Here is a 21774-nt window from a genome sequence, read left to right on the forward strand (position 1 = left end):
GCTGTCGCTATCTTTAAATCTTCAGCACTCGTGATACCATGTTGTGTTTGGTCTTCTGTACCTTACAAAGGATTCCACCAAACACCGAGAGACTTGTCAAACCAGGATCTTTATTGAGTCTCGTGCGGCAAGATAGTGACATGAGAGAGCACCTTTAAGAAATGGATATTTAAGCAATGTACCTTGAAGAAATGGAGCTGATCATATTACTGAAGTGATGTCAGAGGGTGGGGGAAGCTGAGCTCACTTCCTCTTTTTTGAGTTTCAGTTTGAGAAGGCAGCTGGGAGTGTCTGTGTGTTTTGCTGTGAGCTGCAGGAAGAAATACAGAGCTGGTCTGTTGATTTCTGCAATCCAAAGAATATAAATATATTGAATGTAACCTAATGTCTGTTTTTGAAGGTTTGAAGTCTTTGGATGTTTAAAGGAACAGTTTGAAGGAGTAATTAGTGTTGTAGTCTTTTGGGGTTATCTTTGAAGTAATGGGTGTTAAGATATTCAATGTTTGTTTTAAAATAGTTAACTTGAGTTCATAGAATAAACATTGTTTTGTTTTAAAAACCACTTGCTCATTTCTGCTGTATCACACCTGGAGAGTACGCCGTGTGCTTCCCACACCACAATCTATTACAAGTTGTGGGTCGGTTGAACTCCATGAAACACTTTGGGGTTCTGTAAATTTGGGGGCTCATCCGTGATGAGTCTATCTATTGGATTGGCTTAACGAACTTAAAGACAGTGAGGGGTTAGCATATTGTGGTTGCTTTTCAGGTGTGGTATTTTAGTTTAAATGGGGAGTGTGTGGTGGACAATGGCTCTTTCAGAGGTTCAGGAGTTTTTGGGGGTGGACACGGTAACACGCAATACCTTATGGACAGAGACTAAAAGCAGACTGTTAGATATGGCAAAAGCATTGCAGTTAATATTGCCAGGCAAAATGCGGACAGATGAGGTACTTACCACGGTAGCTGAGCATTTAAATTTGCCTGAGATACATTCTGACTCATTAGAAATGGCAAAGCTCCAGTTGCAGATTAAGCAATTTGAACATGAAAAATAATTAAAGCAGCTTGAATATGCATTGAGAGAAAAAGAAAAGGAGAGAGAAGAAAGAAACAAAGAAAGAGATAGAGATAGAGAGGAAAAAGAAAAGGAGAGAGAAGAAAGAAACAAAGAAAGAGATAGAGAGGAAAAGGAAAAAGAGAGAGAGTTTGAACTTCATAAAATGGCTATGAAACATGAAAATCAGTTAAAATTGGCAGACGCAAAGGGAAACATACAATTGGATGAGATTGATGAGGATAGTGAGACAGAGCGTCATAGTCGAAGACATGGTGGGTATCTATTTAAATTGTCCAAGCATTGCGAAGGTTTGATGAGAAGGAGGTAGAAGCCTTTTTCATTTAATTTGAGAAGGTAGCTAAACAAATGAAATGGCCACAGGACATGTGGGTAATACTGATTCAAACAAAGCTGGTAGGTAGAGCGAGTGTTTGCATCACTACCGGAGGAGGTATCTGGAACGTATGAGAAGGTGAAAAAATCCATCTGAGGTGCATATGAGCTCGTGCCTGAAGCTTACAGATACAGATTTAGAAATTTAAGGAAAGAATTTGGTCAAACATGCATGGAGTTTGAAAGGCAAAAACAGAGAATTTTGATAGGTGGATAAAGACTTTGAAAATAGACCAAACGTATGAAGCTTTCAGAGAAATTATACTTTTGGAGGAGTTTATAAATTCAATTCCTGATGTAGTGAAAACTCTGTGGAAAAGCAGAGGGTTAAAACTGCGAGATTAGTCGCGGAAATGGCAGATGATTATGAATTAGTTCATAAATCAAAGATTGGTTTCTGACATCAGTTTCAGCCAGTGAGGGATAGAAACTGGGGACATGAGAAATACTCAAGTGGCAGAGGCAAAGGTGATCTGATGGGAGATAATAAAGAGAGTGTACCTCAGATTAAAAAAGAAATCCAGGAGGGTGGAAGAGAAATGAAAAATTTCAAATGTTTTCACTCTAATAAACTAGGCCATGTAAAGTCACAGTGTTGGTGGTTGAAGAAAAGCACTGGGAAGGCTGATGTGGTAAAACAGGATAAGACAATGAGGTTTGTTAGAGTGGTAAAGGAAGTCCCAAGGGAAGCGAAGGAGGTGCAAACGATTGTACAGCCTGTTCAAGAAGTAATTGATAAGAAGGTGCCAGATGTCTTCAAAGAATTTACTTGTGTGGGTAAAATTTACTCATGTGTATCAGGAGGAGCAGGTAAAGAAGTCACAATTTTAAGAGATACAGGAGCTCGTCAATCTTTAATGGTAAGAGATGAGGAATTATGTAGTTTGGGACGAATGTTGCCAGAAAAGGTGGTAATATGTGGAATTCAGGGTGAGAGCAGTAGCGTTCCATTATATAAGGTAAGGTTGGAAAGTCCAGTGAAGAGTGGTGAAGTGGTAGTAGGAATAATAGAGAAATGTTCTTGTCCAGGAATACAGTTTATCTTGGGTAATAATATAGCTGGATCGCAGGTGGGAGTGATGACTACTGTGGTTGATAAGCCAGTGGAAAATCAGACAACTGAAGTGTTGAAGGACGAATATCTTGGGATTTTTCCGGATTGTGCCGGAACAAGGTCGCAAAGACACAGGTTGAATGAAATGAAAAATGAAAATTGTTTATTGTCACAAGTAGGCTTCAAATGAAGTTACTGTGAAAAGCCCCGAGTCGCCACATTCCGGCGCCTGTTCGGGGAGGCTAGTACGGGTTAAGACAAGAGGAGAAATCAAAGAGTGAAGATGAAGTGGAAGTGCAATTATCAGAAACGATTTTTGATCAAATAGTTGAAAAAGAACAAGAACAGGTGGAGGATGAGGCAGATATTTTTAGTTCAGGAAAATTGGCGGAGTTACAACAGAAAGATGTAGAAATAAAACGGATATATCAGAAAGCATATACAGAAGAGGAATCTGAGAGTGTATCAGAGTGTTATTACCGTAAAAGTGATGTCTTGATGAGAAAATGGAGACCTGTACATATGCAGGCGGATGAAAAGTGGGCAGAAGTTCATCAAGTAGTATTGCCGGTAAGGTATAGAAAGGAGGTGTTGTGAGTAGAAAACTCAAGCTAAAATCCAGAAACGTTTTTATTGGCCTGGACTACATAAAGATGTAGTTAAATTTTGTCAATCATGTCAAGTAATCGGGAAACCTCAAGCAGTGATAAAACCAGCGCCCTTAATACCCATTCCAGCATTTGAGGAACCTTTTACAAGGGTCCTAATTGATTGTGTAGGACCGCTTCCTAAAACAAAAAATGGGAATCAATATCTTTTGACTATAATGGATGTGTCTACTAGGTTCCCAGAGGCCATTCCAGTATGTAATATTACAGCTAAAAAGATTGTGTAGGAGTTACTTAAATTCTTTACTAGATATGGACTACCCACAGAATTTCAATTGGATCAAGGATCAAATTTTACCTTAAGATTATTCAAAGAAGTTATGGAATGCTTAGGAATAAAACAATTTAAATCAACTGCGTACCATCCAGAATCGCAGGGAGCGTTAGTAAGGTGGCATCAGACATTAAAGACAATGTTGAGGGCGTATTGTCAAGATTATCCAGAGGATTGGGATAAAGGAATTCCATTCGTATTGTTTGCAATTAGGGATGCACCTAATGAGTCTACCAAATTTAGTCCTTTTGAACTAATTTTTGGTCATGAGGTAAGAGGACCACTTAAATTGATTAAGGAAAAATTGGTGGGTGAGAAATCGGAAATTACACTACTGGATTACGTGTCAAATTTTAGGGAACGATTAAATAGAGCAGGTGAATTGGCTAGACAACATTTGAAAGTTGAACAAAATGTGATGAAACGGGTAGCAGACAAAAAATCCAAAGTTCGTAGTTTTGCCAGTGGGGATAAAGTTTTAGTGTTGTTACCAGTGGTAGGTGAGCCTTTAAAAGCTAGGTGTTGTGGACCGTATCAGATTGAAAGGAAATTAAGTGAGGTGAATTATGTGGTAAAAACACCAGATAGAAGAAAGACTCACCGAGTGTGTCATGTGAATATGCTTAAAAGATACTTTGAAAGGGAAGGAGAGAAAAAGGAGGTTTTAATGACTCTAACTCAAAGTGATGAACCAAATCCAGATGACTGTGAATTTGACATACCTCAAATTAAATTGGAAAATGAGGATGTTCTTAAAAATTGGGATGAATTGTTAAGTTACCTTCCAGAGGAAAAACGAACTGACCTGAAAGAGTTATTGATATCACATGGGCAAGTTTGTAGAGATAAATTGGGAAGTACTATAATGGCGATACATGATGTAGATGTGGGAAATGCTGTTCCTATCAAACAACATCCATATAGATTTAATCCTTTAAAATTGGCACAGGTGAACAGAAAGATTGAGAGTAGGCTGAAGAATGGCAGAATTGAAGTGGGTTGCAGCCAATGGAGCTCACCCATAGTGATGGTACCTAAACCAGATGGTACCCAACGGTTGTGTGTGGACTACAGAAAGGGGAATGCAGTTACAAGAACAGACTCTTATCCTATCCCACGTTTGAGGGATAGCATTGAGAAATTGCGACAATCTGCTTTTATTTCCAACTTCCAGACATGGAAAGAACATTTAAAACATCGTATGGAGTTCTTCAATCGACTTCAGGAGGCGGGTTTGGTGATGAACCTAGCCGAACGTGAATTTGGAGAAGCCCGAATCACTTTCCTTGCGGAGTTTCCGATACCCTCAGGACGAAGGGAAATAATGAGATCTCCTAGCATGAATGAATTTGATCAAACAGTTGTGAAAAAGTTTTGTGGCGTGATTACTCCACTGATGGGATTGCTGAAGAAGTGTAAAAAAATTTCAATGGACAGCGGACTTTCAACAGGCATTTGACTGCCTGAAAGCTGTGGTAACCAATGTTCTTGTATTGGAGAATTTCAAGGGGCTCTGTGGTCAGATTGAACTAAATTATCTGATTCTGAAGAGAAATGCCGAGGAGCAGAGGAATGGCTGGATCGTGCAGAGACTTTGTTCAAAGAGACTGTCAATCGAGAAGGATTTCGGTTGGAGGAGAAGAAGAAAGAAAAATGGACTATATTATTATACCTGTTTGTGTGTGTTGTTTTTTTAAAAAAACGAAAATGTATATTTACTGTGTACATTTCTTAATGGATGGTGCAAAAATGAAAAATGAAACCATCTTGCAGTTGATGGTTTATTTTTTTTCTTGGGGGGAGGTGTCATGTGAGAGTACCTTTAAGACATGGATGTTTAAGCAATGTACCTTTAATAAAACAGTGAAGTCAGAGAGTGGGTGGAGCTGGGCTTTAGATCAGCCATTTTGAACTTGCAGTTTGAAAAGGAGCTTGTGTGTGTCTGTGTGTTTCCAGAGAGCTGCAGTTTGAAAAAGCAGCTTGTGTGTGTCTGTGTGTTTCCAGAGAGCTGCAGTTTGAAAAAGCAGCTTGTGTGTGTCTGTGTGTTTCCAGAGAGTTGCAGTTTGGAGGAAAAGAGCTTGGGGAGTGTCTGTGTTTTGCAGTGAGCAGGATCTCTGCCATGAAAGACTATCTCTGGATCATTTAGGTGATTTAAACTCATAATAGTAAAGCCTTTAACCTGATGTGTTTCTGTTTAAAGGTGTTAAAACTCTCTTGGATGTTGAAAGGAATAACTGAAGGATTATTTAGAGTTGTAAAATTTTCAGGGTTATCTTTGAAATAAGGGGTGTTAAGTGATCCAATGTTTATTTAAAAGGTTAAGTTGAGTTCATAGAATAAACATTGTTTTGTGTTTAAAAACCCACGTGTCCATAATTGTAATCCCACACCTAGGGAACAAGCCGTGTGCTAGGAAAAGCAACAAATACATTAAAGGAGGAGGTTGGTTGAAGTCCATGATACATTTTGGGGTTCTGAAAACGCCTCGCCCATAACAGAATGGACAGATAGAGAGAGGGAGGGAGAGATAGATAGAGAGAGGGATCGACAGATAGAGAGAGGGAGGGACAGATAGAGAGAGGGAGGGACAGATAGAGAGAGGGAGAGACAGATAGAGAGAGGGATCGACAGATAGAGTGAGGGATCGACAGATAGAGAGAGGGAGGGACAGATAGAGAGAGGGAGGGACAGATAGAGAGAGGGAGAGACCGATAGAGAGAGGGATCAACAGATAGAGAGAGGGAGGGACAGATAGAGAGAGGAAGGGACAGATAGAGAGAGGGAGGGACAGATAGAGAGAGGGAGGGACAGATAGAGAGAGGGAGGGACAGATAGAGAGAGGGAGGGACAGATAGAGAGAGGGACGGCCAGAGAGAGAGAGGGAGGGACGGATAGAGAGGGGGATTGACAGATATAGAGTGAGGGATCAACAGATAGAGAGAGGGATCTGTCATGCTATGCAAACATGCAGCTAATGAACACATAGAATTGGAGAGGACCAATGACACTCAGTCAGGTCACTCAGGGGTGGTATCTCACTATAAAAGGGATGAGGTACTCACACCCCGCCTCTTTCCACAGACCAACATCTACAGAGTGAGACAGGGTGTATCCTCAGCATCACACCCCAGCACGTGGCTTAGAGCAAGGCTGGTTCAGTTAGACTGAGTTACTACATTTAGATTAGCAGAGTCGAACTCATTGAGAACTGTGCTAATAGTTCAATAAAACGCATTGAACTCACTTCAAAGTCTAGAGCATCTTTTACTCAAAACTGCATCAAGTGGCAGCTTGTGTTATTCCAAATGACATAACACAACATGATACCAGGAGTCTGTTCAATCTAGTTAGTTCAACTCAGCAAGATCCGTGATGACCAGTGAATGTATACCGGCAAAATGGAAGATTCAGGCTCCTCACCAGCTCAGTACCTCTGGCAATCTCAGTGCCAACTGGCGGACATTCAAGCAGAAATTTCAGCTTCACGTCAAAGCATCAGACCTCAATGGTGCGTCTGATGCACGGAAGATAGCGCTTCTCGTCACCACAGAGGGTGATCACGCCTTGGAAATATTCAACTCCTTTCACTTCGCCGAAGACCAGGACAAGACAAAGTTTCAGACCATCCTGGACAAGTTTGACAGCCACTGTGAGGTGGGCACCAACAAAATCTTCGAGCACTACATATTCGAGCAGCGATTGCAAGGTAAAGACGAATCCTTCACCTCATATTTAACTAACCTTAGACTGCTAGCGCAATCCTGCAACTTCGGTGATATCACTGACTCCATGATCAGAGAACAAGTCGTTTTTGGAGTTCACTCTGATCCTCTGAGAGAGCAGTTACTGAAGATCAAGCATATGACCCTGCCAGTCGAGATTGAAACAGGCACAGTGCATGAACACGCCAAAAACCGCTATTCCCAGTACAAAACGGCAGAAAGCAATAAACTAGCCTCCCACGAGGGGAGTGTGTGCAGGCCATCCCCCGGATGCAGCACCTCCCCATTGACAAAAGCGGCCATTTCGCGCGCTCTTCCCGGGGCCTGACGTATGCACGATGCGAACGGGATAACGAAGCGGCTGAAACCCGCACTGCGCAGGTGCAGATGTCTGAGAACCGCATTGCGCAAGTGCAACGACGCACGGAGTGTCAGGACACCGACGTCATGACGTGTTCGAACTGTGGCACCGCCCATTTAAAGAAACACTGCCCTGCCAGACGCTGTTTAAACTGCGGGACGCCAGGCCACTATGCAGCCCTGTGCAGATCTGCACCACCAGTCAGGAGACAGCGCTTCCAATACCGAAGACGGCGCATCCGGAGTGTGCAACAATGCCGACAGGATTCTGATCCCGGCAGTGCAACGGATCCAAATGGTGAATGCCTGGACAACGCCTACCGTGTAGGCATTATTACAACGTGTGAATATGCCACACCAGACACATCGCAAGTCCAGTCAATCCTAGCTGTGGATTCCGAGGACGAATGGCGAGCAGTGATGAAAGTCACCCCCATCCAAAGAACAAACAAAGAACAAAGAAATGTACAGCACAGGAACAGGCCCTTCGGCCCTCGAAGTCCGTGCCGACCACGCTGCCCAACTAAACTACAATCTTCTACACTTCCTGGGTCCGTATCCCTCTATTCCCATCCTATTCATGTATTTGTCAAGGTGCCCCTTAAATGTCACTATCGTCGCTGCTTCCACCACCTCCTCCGGTAGCGAGTTCCAGGCACCCAATACCCTCTGTGAAAAAACTTGCCTCGTACATCTACTCTAAACCTTGCCCCTCTCACCTTAAACCTGTGCCCCCTAGTAATTGACCCCTCTACCCCGGGGAAAAGCCTCTGACTATCCACTCTCTCTATGCCCCTCATAATTTTGTAGACCTCTATCAGGTCACCCCTCAACCTCCTTCGTTCCAGTGAGAACAAACCGAGTTTATTCAACCGCTCCTCATAGCTAATGCCCTCCATACAAGGCAACATTCTGGTAAATCTCTTCTGCACCCTCTCTAAAGCCTCCACATCCTTCTGGTAGTGTGGCCTAACTAAGGTTCTATACAGCTGCAACATGACTTGCCAATTCTTATACTCAATGCCCCGGCCAATGAAGGCAAGCATGCCGTATGCCTTCTTGACTACCTTCTCCACCTGTGTTGCCCCTTTCAGTGACCTGTGGACATGTACTCCTAGATCTCTTTGACTTTCAATACTCTTGAGGGTTCTACCATTCACTGTATATTCCCTACCTGCATTAGACCTTCCAAAATGCATTACCTCACATTTGTCCGGATTAAACTCCATCTGCCATCTCTCCGCCCAAGTCTCCAAACAATCTAAATCCTGCTGTATCCTCTGACAGTCCTCATCGCTATCCGCAATTCCACCAACCTTTGTGTCGTCTGCAAAGTTACTAATCATGCCAGTTACATTTTCCTCCAAATCATTTATATATAAGACAAACAGCAAAGGTCCCAGCACTGATCCCTGTGGAACACCACTGGACACAGCCCTCCAATTAGAAAAGCATCCTTCCATTGCTACTCTCTGCCTTCTATGACCAAGCCAGTTCTGTATCCGCCTTGCCAGCTCACCCCTGATCCCGTGTGACTTCACCTTTTGTACTAGTCTACCATGAGGGACCTTGTCAAAGGCCTTACTGAAGTCCATATAGACAACATCCACTGCCCTACCTGCATCAATCATCTTAGTGACCTCCTCGAAAAACTCTATCAAGTTAGTGAGACACGACCTCCCCTTCACAAAACCATGCTGCCTCTCACTAATACGTCCATTTGCTTCCAAATGGGAGTAGATCCTGTCTCGAAGAATTCTCTCCAGTAATTTCCCTACCCCTGAAGTAAGGCTCACCAGCCTGTAGTTCCCGGGATTATCCTTGCTACCCTTCTTAAACAGAGGAACAACATTGGCTATTCTCCAGTCCTCCGGGACATCCCCTGAAGACAGTGAGGATCCAAAGATTTCTGTCAAGGCCTCAGCAATTTCCTCTCCAGCCTCCTTCAGTATTCTGGGGTAGATCCCATTAGGCCCTGGGGACTTATCTACCTTAATATTTTTTAAGACACCCAACACCTCGTCTTTTTGGATCTCAATGTGACCCAGGCTATCTACACACCCTTCTCCAGACTCAACATCTACCAATTTCTTCTCTTTGGTGAATACTGATGCAAAGTATTCATTTAGTACCTCGCCCATTTCCTCTGGCTCCACACATAGATTCCCTTGCCTATCCTTCAGTGGGCCAACCCTTTCCCTGGCTACCCTCTTGCTTTTTATGTACGTGTAAAAAGCCTTGGGATTTTCCTTAACTCTATTTGCCAATGACTTTTCGTGACCCCTTCTAGCCCTCCTGACTCTTGCTTAAGTTCCTTCCTACTTTCCTTATATTCCACGCAGGCTTCGTCTGTTCCCAGCCTTTTAGCACTGACAAATGCCTCCTTTTTCTTTTTGACGAGGCCTACAATATCTCTCGTTATCCAAGGTTCCCGAAAATTGCCGTATTTATCCTTCTTCCTCACAGGAACATGCCGGTCCTGAATTCCTTTCAACTGACACTTGAAAGCCTCCCACATGTCAGATGTTGATTTGCACTTTAAAACTTACTGAATTGTGGTCACTGTTCCCGAAATGCTCCCCTACTGAAACTTCTAACACCTGGCTGGGCTCATTCTCCAATACCAGGTCCAGTACCGCCCCTTCCCGAGTTGGACTGTCTACATATTGTTTTAAGAAGCCCTCCTGGATGCTCCTTACAAACTCCGCCCCATCTAAGCCCCTGGCACTAAGTGAGTCCCAGTCAATATTGGGGAAGTTGAAGTCTCCCATCACCACAACCATAGAACATAGAACATAGAACGATACAGCGCACGATGTTGCACCAAAACAAAAGCCATCTAACCTACACTATGCCATTATCATCCATATGCTTATCCAATAAACTTTTAACTGCCCTCAATGTTGGCGAGTTCACTGCTGTTGCAGGTAGGGCATTCCACGGCCTCACCACTCTTTGCGTAAAGAACCTACCTCTCACCTCTGTCCTATATCTATTACCCCTCAGTTTAAAGCTATGTCCCCTCGTGCCAGCCATTTCCATCAAGGCTCTCACTGTCCACCCTATCTAACCCCCTGATCGTTTTGTATGCCTCTATTAAGTCTCCTCTTAACCTTCTTCTCTCCAACGAAAACAACCTCAAGTCCATCAGCCTTTCCTCATAAGATTTTCCCTCCATACCAGGCAACATCCTGGTAAATCTCCTCTGCACCCGCTCCAAAGCCTCCACGTCCTTCCTATAATGCGGTGACCAGAACTGTACGCAATACTCCAAATGCGGCCGTACCAGAGTTCTGTACAGCTGCAACATGACCTCCTGACTCCGGAACTCAATCCCTCTACCAATAAAGGCCAACACTCCATACGCCTTCTTCACAACCCTATCAACCTGGGTGGCAACTTTCAGGGATCTATGTACATGGACGCCTAGATCCCGCTGCTCATCCACACTTCCAAGAACTTTACCATTAGCCAAATATTCCGCATTCCTGTTATTCCTTCCAAAGTGAATCACCTCACACTTCTCTACATTAAACTCCATTTGCCACCTCTCAGCCCAGCTCTGCAGCTTATCTATATCCCTCTGTAACCTGCTACATCCTTCCACACTATCGACAACACCACCGACTTTAGTATCGTCTGCAAATTTACTCACCCATCCTTCTGCGCCTTCCTCTAGGTCATTGATAAAAATGACAAACAGCAACGGCCCCAGAACAGATCCTTGTGGTACGCCACTTGTAACTGAACTCCATTCTGAACATTTCCCATCAACCACCACCCTCTGTCTTCTTTCAGCTAGCCAATTTCTGATCCACATCTCTAAATCACCCTCAATCCCCAGCCTCCGTATTTTCTGCAATAGCCTACCGTGGGGAACCTTATCAAACGCTTTGCTGAAATCCATATACACCACATCAACTGCTCTACCCTCGTCTACCTGTTCAGTCACCTTCTCAAAGAACTCGATAAGGTTTGTGAGGCATGACCTACCCTTCACAAAGCCATGCTGACTATCCCTGATCATATTATTCCTATCTAGATGATTATAAATCTTGTCTCTTATAATCCCCTCCAAGACTTTACCCACTACAGACGTGAGGCTCACCGGTCTATAATTGCCGGGTTGTCTCTGCTCCCCTTTTTGAACAAAGGGACCACATTTGCTATCCTCCAGTCCTCTGGCACTATTCCTGTAGCCAATGATGACATAAAAATCAAAGCCAAAGGTCCAGCAATCTCTTCCCTGGCCTCCCAGAGAATCCTAGGATAAATCCCATCAGGCCCCGGGGACTTATCTATTTTCAGCCTGTTCAGAATTGCCAACACCTCTTCCCTACGTACCTCAATTCCATCTATTCTAATAGCCTGGGTCTCAGCATTCTCCTCCACAACATTATCTTTTTCCTGAGTGAAGACTGACGAAAAATATTCATTTAGTATCTCGCCTATCTCTTCAGACTCCACACACAGCTTCCCATCCCTGTCCTTGACTGGTCCTGTTGTTTTTACTCTTTTCCAAAATCTGTCTACCTATCTGCTCCTCTATCTCCCGCTGGCTGTTGGGAGGCCTGTAGTAAACCCCCAACCTTGTGACTGCACCCTTCTTATTCCTGATTTCTACCCATACAGCCTCGCTGCCCTCTGAGGTGTCCTCCCGAAGTACAGCTGTGATATTTTCCCGAACCAGTAGCGCAACTCCGCCTCCCCTTTTACATCCCCCTCTATCCCGCCTGAAACATCTAAATCCTGGAATGTTTAGCTGCCAATCTTGCCCTTCCCTCAACCAGGTCTCTGTAATGGCAACAACATCATAGTCCCAAGTACTAATCCAAGCTCTAAGTTCATCTGCTTTACCCGTAATACTTCTTGCATTAAAACATATGCACTTCAGGCCACCAGACCCGCTGTGTTCAGCAACTTCTCCCCGTCTGCTCTGCCTCAGAGCCACACTGTCCCTATTCCCTAGTTCTCCCTCAATGCTCTCACCTTCTGACCTATTGCTCCCATGCCCACCCCCCTGCCATACTAGTTTAAACACCTCCTGCTGCCTCAGGAAGGCAGACAGCATTATCAGAGACCATTCCGACCCAAGCATTGCCTTCTTCCAGACCCTTCCATCAGGCAGAAGGTTCAGAAGTCTGAAGACCCGCACATCCAGACATAGGAACAGCTTCTTACCCACAGCTACAAGACTCCTCAACAACTCCCCCTCAGACTGATCTGTTCCCTGTAAGAACACTATTCACGACGCCCTATGCTGCTCTTGTCACGTATTTGCTTTGTTTGGCCCCTTGTTCCGCACTGTAACCAATCACTGTTTGTCGATGTACCATTTGTCAATGTTCTCTGTTGATTATTCTTTTTGTCTGCTATGTACGTACTGTGTACGTTCCCTCGGCCGCAGAAAAATACTTTTCACTGTACTTCGGTACATGTGACAATAAATCAAATCAAAATCAATGTAACCGGGCACCAGCAGGCATGGGTCAGACACCAAGATGGGAATACGGAACAGTGTGTACAAGAGAGAAACGTACGATAGTGTAATTAAAGGGTTTTTTAAAGTATCCGACAAGGGTTCGACCGAAGTCACGCATAAGCATCGGAAACCGTCCCAATCCAGAGATCTAAATAATATTTGAAGTGGAAAGCAAGCAAAACCAAAAAACAAACTTCACTCTTTGACACATGCCCCTCACCCTCCGACTCCCATTCACTCATTCTCTAAGCCTTGCTCCCTGACCCTCGCTCTGACATGACACAGGGTAAAACTTACCGCAGCTCCGGGGAAATGAGCAGTATCACAGTTTTCCCGCCACGACATGTTAAGGCTACGGATAAACTCGAGAAAGAAGGGATGCCTGGGATTCAACATGGAGAAGCCAATGATGTTTGCATGGTCATCAACAATCTCACTGAGCTGCAACACAGGGAAATCCTGCAGGAAGAGAAAGAAAGACACACACCATGAATACACAGAGACTCTGTACAGTAATCCTGACCCTGAATACACAGAGACTCTGTACAGTAATCCTGACCCTGAATACACAGAGACTCTGTACAGAGATACTGACCCTGAATACACAGAGACTCTGTACAGAGATACTGACCCTGAATACACAGAGACTCTGTACAGAGATACTGACCCTGAATACACAGAGACTCTGTACAGAGATACTGACCCTGAATACACAGAGACTCTGTACAGAGATACTGACCCTGAATACACAGAGACTCTGTACAGAGATACTGACCCTGAATACACAGAGACTCTGTACAGAGATACTGACCCTGAATACACAGAGACTCTGTACAGAGATACTGACCCTGAATACACAGAGACTCTGTACAGAGATACTGACCCTGAATACACAGAGACTCTGTACAGAGATACTGACCCTGAATACACAGAGACTCTGTACAGAGATACTGACCCTGAATACACAGAGACTCTGTACAGAGATACTGACCCTGAATACACAGAGACTCTGTACAGAGATACTGACCCTGAATACACAGAGACTCTGTACAGAGATACTGACCCTGAATACACAGAGACTCTGTACAGAGATACTGACCCTGAATACACAGAGACTCTGTACAGAGATACTGACCCTGAATACACAGAGACTCTGTACAGAGATACTGACCCTGAATACACAGAGACTCTGTACAGAGATACTGACCCTGAATACACAGAGACTCTGTACAGTAATCCTGACCCTGAATACACAGAGACTCTGAACAGAGATACTGACCCTGAATACACAGAGACTCTGAACAGAGATACTGACCCTGAATGTAGAGAGACTCTGTACAGTGATACTTACACGGAATACACAGAGACTCTGTACAGTAATCCTGACACTGAATACACAGAGACTCTGTACAGTGATACTGACCCTGAATACACAGAGAATCTGTACAGTAATCCTGACCCTGAATACACAGAGAACTGTACAATAATCCTGACCCTGAATACACAGAGACTCTGTATAGTAATCCAGACCCTGAATACACAGAGAACTGTACAGAGATACTGACCCAGAATACACAGAGACTCTGTACAGTAATCCTGACCCTGAATACACAGAGACTCTGTACAGTAATCCAGACCCTGAATACACAGACTCTGTACAGAGATACTGACCCTGAATACACAGAGACTCTGTACAGTAATCCAGACCCTGAATACACAGAGAACTGTACAGTAATCCTGACACTGAATACACAGAGAACTGTACAGAGATACTGACCCTGAATACACAGAGACTCTGTACAGTAATCCAGACCCTGAATACACAGAGACTCTGCACAGTAATCCTGACACTGAATACACAGAGAACTGTACAGAGATACTGACCCTGAATACACAGAGACTCTGTACAGAGATACTGACCCTGAATACACAGAGACTCTGTACAGTAATCCTGACACTGAATACGCAGAGAACTGTACAGAGATACTGACCCTGAATACACAGAGACTCTGTACAGAAATCGTGACCCTGAATACACAGAGACACTGTACAGTGATACTGACCCTGAATACACAGAGACTCTCTGTACAGTAATCCTGACCCTGAATACACACAGACTCTGTACAGTAATCCTGACCCTGAATACACAGAGACTCTGTACAGTAATCCTGACCCTGAATACACAGAGACTCTGTATAGTAATCCAGACCCTGAATACAGAGAGACTCTGTCCAGTAATCCGAACCCTGAATACACAGAGACTCTGCCCAGTGTCATGTGAGAGTGCCTTTAAGAACTAGGTGTTTATCAAACAGCTGTATTGGATGTACCTTTAAGAAATGGGTGTTTATCAAATAGCTGCAGTGATGTCAGAGTGTGGGTGGAACTGGGCTGGCTGTCTTTCACTTTCGTTTTTGATAGGCAGCTACAGTGTGTTTTAGTTTCGTTTTCAGAGCTGGATAGCTGCAGGCAAAGCAAACAGCTGCATATTGATCTCTCTCTGCAATCTAAAGATCATTTTATGATTTCAAAATAATACCAGTTTCTGTAGAGAATTTAAACCTGCTGCCTTTCTGTAAAAATGGTATTTTGGTCTTATGGATGTTGTGAGGAAAGTTATGAAGGGTTATTTACTGAATATTGTATCTGTGGGGATTATTGGTGTTGATAGTTGTTAAGATGTTTACTGTGGGTTTATAAAGTGTTAACTGGATTCATAGAATAAACATGCTTTTGTTTTAAAAGTACGTTAGATCTCTGTTGCAGCACACCTGTAAAGTGGGCCCTTGTGCTCCCCATAACCACAATCTATTAAAAGTTGTGGGTCAGGTGAACTCCATGATACACTTTGGGGTTCTCTAAACCCTGGCCCATAAGAAATTGCGGACTCGTCTGGGATAAAAGTATATCTATTGGTTTTGCTTTGAGAACTTAAAGACAGTGAGGGGTGAGCATATTGTGGTTGCTTTTCAGGTGTGGTATTCCAGTTTAAGTAGGGAGTGTGTTATGGACAACAGCTCTTTCAGAAGCTCTGAAGTTTTTGGGGGTGGAGATGGTCACACGCAGTACCTTACGAACAGAGGCTAAAAACAGGCTTTTAGATTTGGCAAATTAATTGCAGTTAACATTAGCTGGCAGGATACGAAAAGAAGAGGGACTTACGGGGCTAGCTGAGCATTTAAAATTGCCTGAGATACAGTATGACTCATTGGAACTGGCTAAAATTCAGTTACAGATTAAACAACTGGAACATGAGAAAGAATTAAAGCAGCTTGAATACGCAATGAGGGAAAGAGAAAAAGAGGGAGAAAGGGAGTTACAGATCAGGGAAAAAGAAAAGGAGAGAGAAGAAAGAAACAAAGAAAGAATAGCCCTAGCAGAACAAATAGAAAAAGAGAGAGAGGAAAGAGAAAAAGAGAGATTATTTGAACTTCAGAAAATGGACAAGAAACATGACAGTCAGTTAAAATTGGCAGATATAAAGGGAAACGTACAGTTGGAGGATAGTGATAAGGATAAAGAGAAAGAGCATCATAGTCAAAGGCTTGGTGAGGATCTATTTAAATATGTCCAAGCATTGCCAAGGTTTGGTGAGAAGGAGGTAGAAGCCTTTTTCATTTCATTTGAGAAGGTAGAAAAACAAATGAAATGGCCACAGGACATGTGGGTATCACTGATTCAAACAAAGTTGGAAGGTAGAGCTAGTGAAGTGTTTACATCACTACCAGAGGAGGTATCTAGGACGTATGAGGAGGTGAAAAAATCCATCTTAGGTGCATATGAGGTAGTGCCTCAAGCCGACAGACAAAGGTTTAGAAATTTAAGGAAAGAACCTGGTCAAACATACATGGAGTTTGAATGGATCAAACAGAGTAACCTTGATAGGTGGATAAGGGCTTTGAAAATAGACCAAACGTATGAAGTTCTCAGAGAAATTATACTTTTGAGGGAGTTTCAAAATTCAATTTCTTATGTAGTGAGAACTCATGTGGAAGAGCAGAGGGTTAAAACTGTGAGATTAACAGCAGAAATGGCAGATGATTATGAATTAGTGGGCAGCACGGTAGCACAAGTGGATAGCACTGTGGCTTCGCCAGGGTCCCAGGTTCGATTCCTCGCTGGGTCACTGTCAGTGCAGAGTCTGCACGATCTCCCCATGTCTGCGTGGGTTTCCTCCGGGTGCTCCGGTTTCCTCCCACAGTCCAAAGACATGCAGGTTAGGTGGATTGGCCATGATAAATTGCCCTTAGTGACCAAAAAGGTTAGGAGGGGTTATTGGGTTACGGTGATGGGGTGGAAGTGAGGGCTTAAGTGGGTCGGTGCTGACTCGATGGGCCGAATGGCCTCCTTCTTCACTGTATGTGCTATGTTCTATGTTCTATGTAAATCAAAGTTTGGTTTCCACATCAGTTTTAGCCTGTGAGGGATAGAAACTGGGGAAAAGAGAAATATTCAAATGGTAGAGGTAAAGGAGATCTGATGGGAGATAATAAGGAGAATGTACCTCAGATTAAAAAAGAAATCCAGGAGGGTGGAAGAGACATGAAAAGTTTCAAATGTTTTCACTGTAATAAACTAGGCCATGTAAAGTCACAGTGTTGGTGGTTGAAGAAAAGCACTGGGAAGGCTGATGTGGTAAAACAGGATAAGACAGTGGGGTTTGTTAAAGTGGTCAAGGAAAGCCCAAGTGAAGTGAAGGAGGTGCAAAAGATTGTACAGCCTGATCAAGATGTGATTGACAAGAAGGTGCTAGATCTCTTTAAATAATTTACTTGTGTGGGTAAAGTTAACTCATGTGTACCAGAAGGAGCAGGTAAAGAGGTTTTAAGAGAGACGGGAGCTCGTCAATCTTTAATGGTAAGAGATGAGGAATTATGTAGTTTGGGAAGAATGTTGCCAGAAAAGGTGGTAATATGTGGAATTCAGGGTGAGAAGAGTAGCGTTCCATTATATAAGGTAAGGTTGGAAAGTCCAGTGAAGAGTGGTGAAGTGGTAGTAGGAGTAATAGAGAAACTATCTTGTCCAGGAAAACAGTTTATCTTGGGTAATGATAATGATCGCAGGTGGGAGTGATGCCTATTGTGGTTGATAAGCCAGTGGAAAATCAGACAACTGAAGGGTTGAAGGACAAATATTCTGGGATTTTTCCGGATTGTGTAGTAACAAGGTCGCAAAGTCACAGGTTAAGACAAGAGGAGAAATCAAAGAGTGAAGATAAAGATGAAATTATCAGAAACGATTTTTGATCAGATGGTTGAAAAAGAACAAGAACAAAGAACAAAGAAATGTACAGCACAGGAACAGGCCCTTCGCCCCTCCAAGCCCGTGCCGACCATGCTGCCCGACTAAACTACAATCTTCTACACTTCCTGGGTCCGTATCCCTCTATTCCCATCCTATTCATGTATTTGTCAAGATGCCCCTGAAATGTCACTATCGTCCCTGCTACCACCACAGCCTCCGGTAGCGAGTTCCAGGCACCCACTACCCTCTGCGTAAAAAACTTGCCTCGTACATCTACTCTAAACCTTGCCCCTCTCACCTTAAACCTATGCCCCCTAGTAATTGACCCCTCTACCCTGGGGAAAAGCCTCTGACTATCCACTCTGTATATGCCCCTCATAATTTTGTACACCTCTATCAGGTCTCCCCTCAACCTCCTTCGTTCCAGTGAGAACAATCCAAGTTTATTCAACCGCTCCTCATAGCTAATGCCCTCCATACCAGGCAACATTCTGGTAAATCTCTTCTGCACCCTCTCTAAAGCCTCCACATCCTTCTGGTAGTGTGGCGACCAGAATTGAACACTATACTCCAAGTGTGGCCTAACTAAGATTCTATACAGCTGCAACATGACTTGCCAATTCTTATACTCAATGCCCCGGCCAATGAAGGCAAGCATGCCGTATGCCTTCTTGACTACCTTCTCCACCTGTGTTGCCCCTTTCAATGACCTGTGGACCTGTACTCCTAGGTCTCTTTGACTTTCAATACTCTTGAGGGTTCTACCATTCACTGTATATTCCCTACCTGCATTAGACCTTCCAAAATGCATTACCTCACATTTGTCTGGATTAAACTCCATCTGCCATCTCTCCGCCCAAGTCTCCAAACAATCTAAATCCTGCTGTATCCTCCGACAGTCCTCATCGCTATCCGCAATTCCACCAACCTTTGTGTTGTCTGCAAACTTACTAATCAGACCAGTTACATTTTCCTCCAAATCATTTATATATACTACAAAGAGCAAAGGTCCCAGCACTGATCCCTGTGGAACACCACTGGTCACAGCCCTCCAATTAGAAAAGCATCCTTCCATTGCTACTCTCTGCCTTCTATGACCTAGCCAGTTCTGTATCCACCTTGCCAGCTCACCCCTGATCCCGTGTGATTTCACCTTTTGTACTAGTCTACCATGAGGGACCTTGTCAAAGGCCTTACTGAAGTCCATATAGACAACATCCACTGCCCTACCTGCATCAATCATCTTAGTGACCTCCTCGAAAAACTCTATCAAGTTAGTGAGACACGACCTTCCCTTCACAAAACCGTGCTGCCTCTCACTAATACGTCCATTTGCTTCCAAATGGGAGTAGATCCTGTCTCGAAGAATTCTCTCCAGTAATTTCCCTACCACTGAAGTAAGGCTCACCGGCCTGTAGTTCCCGGGATTATCCTTGCTACCCTTCTTAAACAGAGGAACAACATTGGCTATTCTCCAGTCCTCCGGGACATCCCCTGAAGACAGTGAGGATCCAAAGATTTCTGTCAAGGCCTGAGCAATTTCCTCTCCAGCCTCCTTCAGTATTCTGGGGTAGATCCCATCAGGCCCTGGGGACATATCTACCGGAATATTTTTTAAGACACCCAACACCTCGTCTTTTTGGATCTCAATGTGACCCAGGCTATCTACACACCCTTCTCCAGACTCAACATCTACCAATTTCTTCTCTTTGGTGAATACTGATGCAAAGTATTCATTTAGTACCTCGCCCATTTCCTCTGGCTCCACACATAGATTCCCTTGCCTATCCTTCAGTGGGCCAACCCTTTCCCTGGCTACCCTCTTGCTTTTTATGTACGTGTAAAAAGCCTTGGGATTTTCCCTAACCCTATTTGCCAATGACTTTTCGTGACCCCTTCTAGCCCTCCTGACCCCAAAGAACAAAGAACAAAGAACAGATGGAGGATGAGGCGGAGATTTTTAGCTTAGAAAAATTGGCGAAGTTACAACAGAAAGATGTAGAAATAAAATGGACATATCAGAAAGCAGATACGGAAGAGGAATCTGAGTATATAACAGAGTGTTATTACCGTAAAGTGATATCTTGCTGAGAAAATGGAGATCTTTACGTGTGCAGGCGGATGAAAAATGGACAGAAGTTCATCAAGTGGTATTGCCGGTAGGGTATAGAAAGGAGGTGTTGTGAGTGGCACATGAGGTACCAGTGGGAGGTCATTTGGAAGTTAGGAAAACTCAAGCTAAAATCCAGAAACATTTTTATTGGCCTGGATTACATACAGATGTAGTTAAATTTTGTCGAACATGTCAGGTGATAGGGAAACCTCAAGCAGTGTGTTATAACCTGCCTGCTTATCACTGGCAGGGGACTAATGGCAATCCCACAATCCTTTGGGAGTATGAACTTCCCCAATGAGGGGGGCGGAGAAATCATAAGCAGATTCCCTGCATAAATAGAGCTGGCCAGTTTGGAACCAGCTAGAGAGGAGTGAGCAGCAAGGGAGTTGCTGCTGCTGTTGTATATATATATGTTATTGTAAATAAATGTTATTTCTTTCTATCCTTCAACTCGTGCTGGATTCTTTGTGGCCCTCACAAAACTGGCGACGAGGGTTAAAGTGGATAGCTGTCTACGCTGCTGAAGCCACCTCCCTAGATTTTTGTTGGATACAGGTTGGAAGTTGTTTTCTATTAGACCACGCCTCTGTACGGACGTTGGGATGTTTTTGATGCTGCGCTGGAAAGTTGGGACCAGTACACACAATGGATGCGTCACTATTTCCGGGCAAACAACATCACCGAAAACGAGCGCCAGGTGGTCATTTTGCTCACCGCCTGCGGCCCGCATACGTTTTGGGTGATTCGGAGCCTTACATACCCAGCTGCGCCAGACACCTAAACGTTTGATGAACTTGTGAACTTAGTGGGGCAACATTTTAATCCAATCCCGTCCAAGATAGTCCAGCGTTACCAGTTTAATACCACTGAGAGGACCCCAGGAGAGACCCTTGCAGAGTTTCTATCCAGGCTACGCAGGATTGCGGAGTACTGTGACTATGGTGAGACCTTGTCAGAAATGTTACGCGACCGTTTGGTTTGCGGTATTAACAATGCGGCCACCCAGAGAAAGTTGTTAGCTGAGCCAACATTGACTTTTCAACAGGCCATTCAAATAGTATTGTCCCGAGAGAGCGCAGAATGAGGAGTGCTACAGGAGCTACAGGGAATGGAGGTACACGCCTTGGGGCGCAACCTCTTCTGTCCCAAACCGTCTCTCCGCGCCCCTGCGGTACCTTGGGCGATCAACGACCGGACCGACGCCAGTGGCTGTCGGCCGTCCGTCCCCGAAGGGAGCCTTCTCCAGAACCAATGGATGAGGAGCCATGTCCGTGTCGGACTTGTGGGCGCCGGCCCGTCGCGGACGCCAGTCCTGGGGGCGCCAGGGGCTCCGTCGTTCCGACAGAAACTGGGGCCAGCCCAGGAGCCGTACCTTCCATGTGGATGAACCTGCGGTGACTA

At 44.1% G+C, this 21774-nt stretch overlaps 1 protein-coding gene across 1 annotated transcript in view; it reads right to left on the reverse strand.

Moving 5' to 3' along the window:
- Positions 1–21774, reverse strand: part of LOC140387105 (glutamate receptor ionotropic, kainate 5-like) — a 409927-nt gene that overhangs the window by 125685 nt on the left and 262468 nt on the right. Inside the window, exon 5 of the mRNA XM_072470114.1 lies at positions 13311–13472. Coding sequence (XP_072326215.1) covers positions 13311–13472 — 162 coding nt within the window. The remainder of the gene's footprint in view (positions 1–13310; positions 13473–21774) is intronic.

The sequence above is a fragment of the Scyliorhinus torazame genome, chromosome 12 (genome assembly GCF_047496885.1).
Source record: "Scyliorhinus torazame isolate Kashiwa2021f chromosome 12, sScyTor2.1, whole genome shotgun sequence".
NCBI classification, from domain to species: domain Eukaryota; kingdom Metazoa; phylum Chordata; class Chondrichthyes; order Carcharhiniformes; family Scyliorhinidae; genus Scyliorhinus; species Scyliorhinus torazame.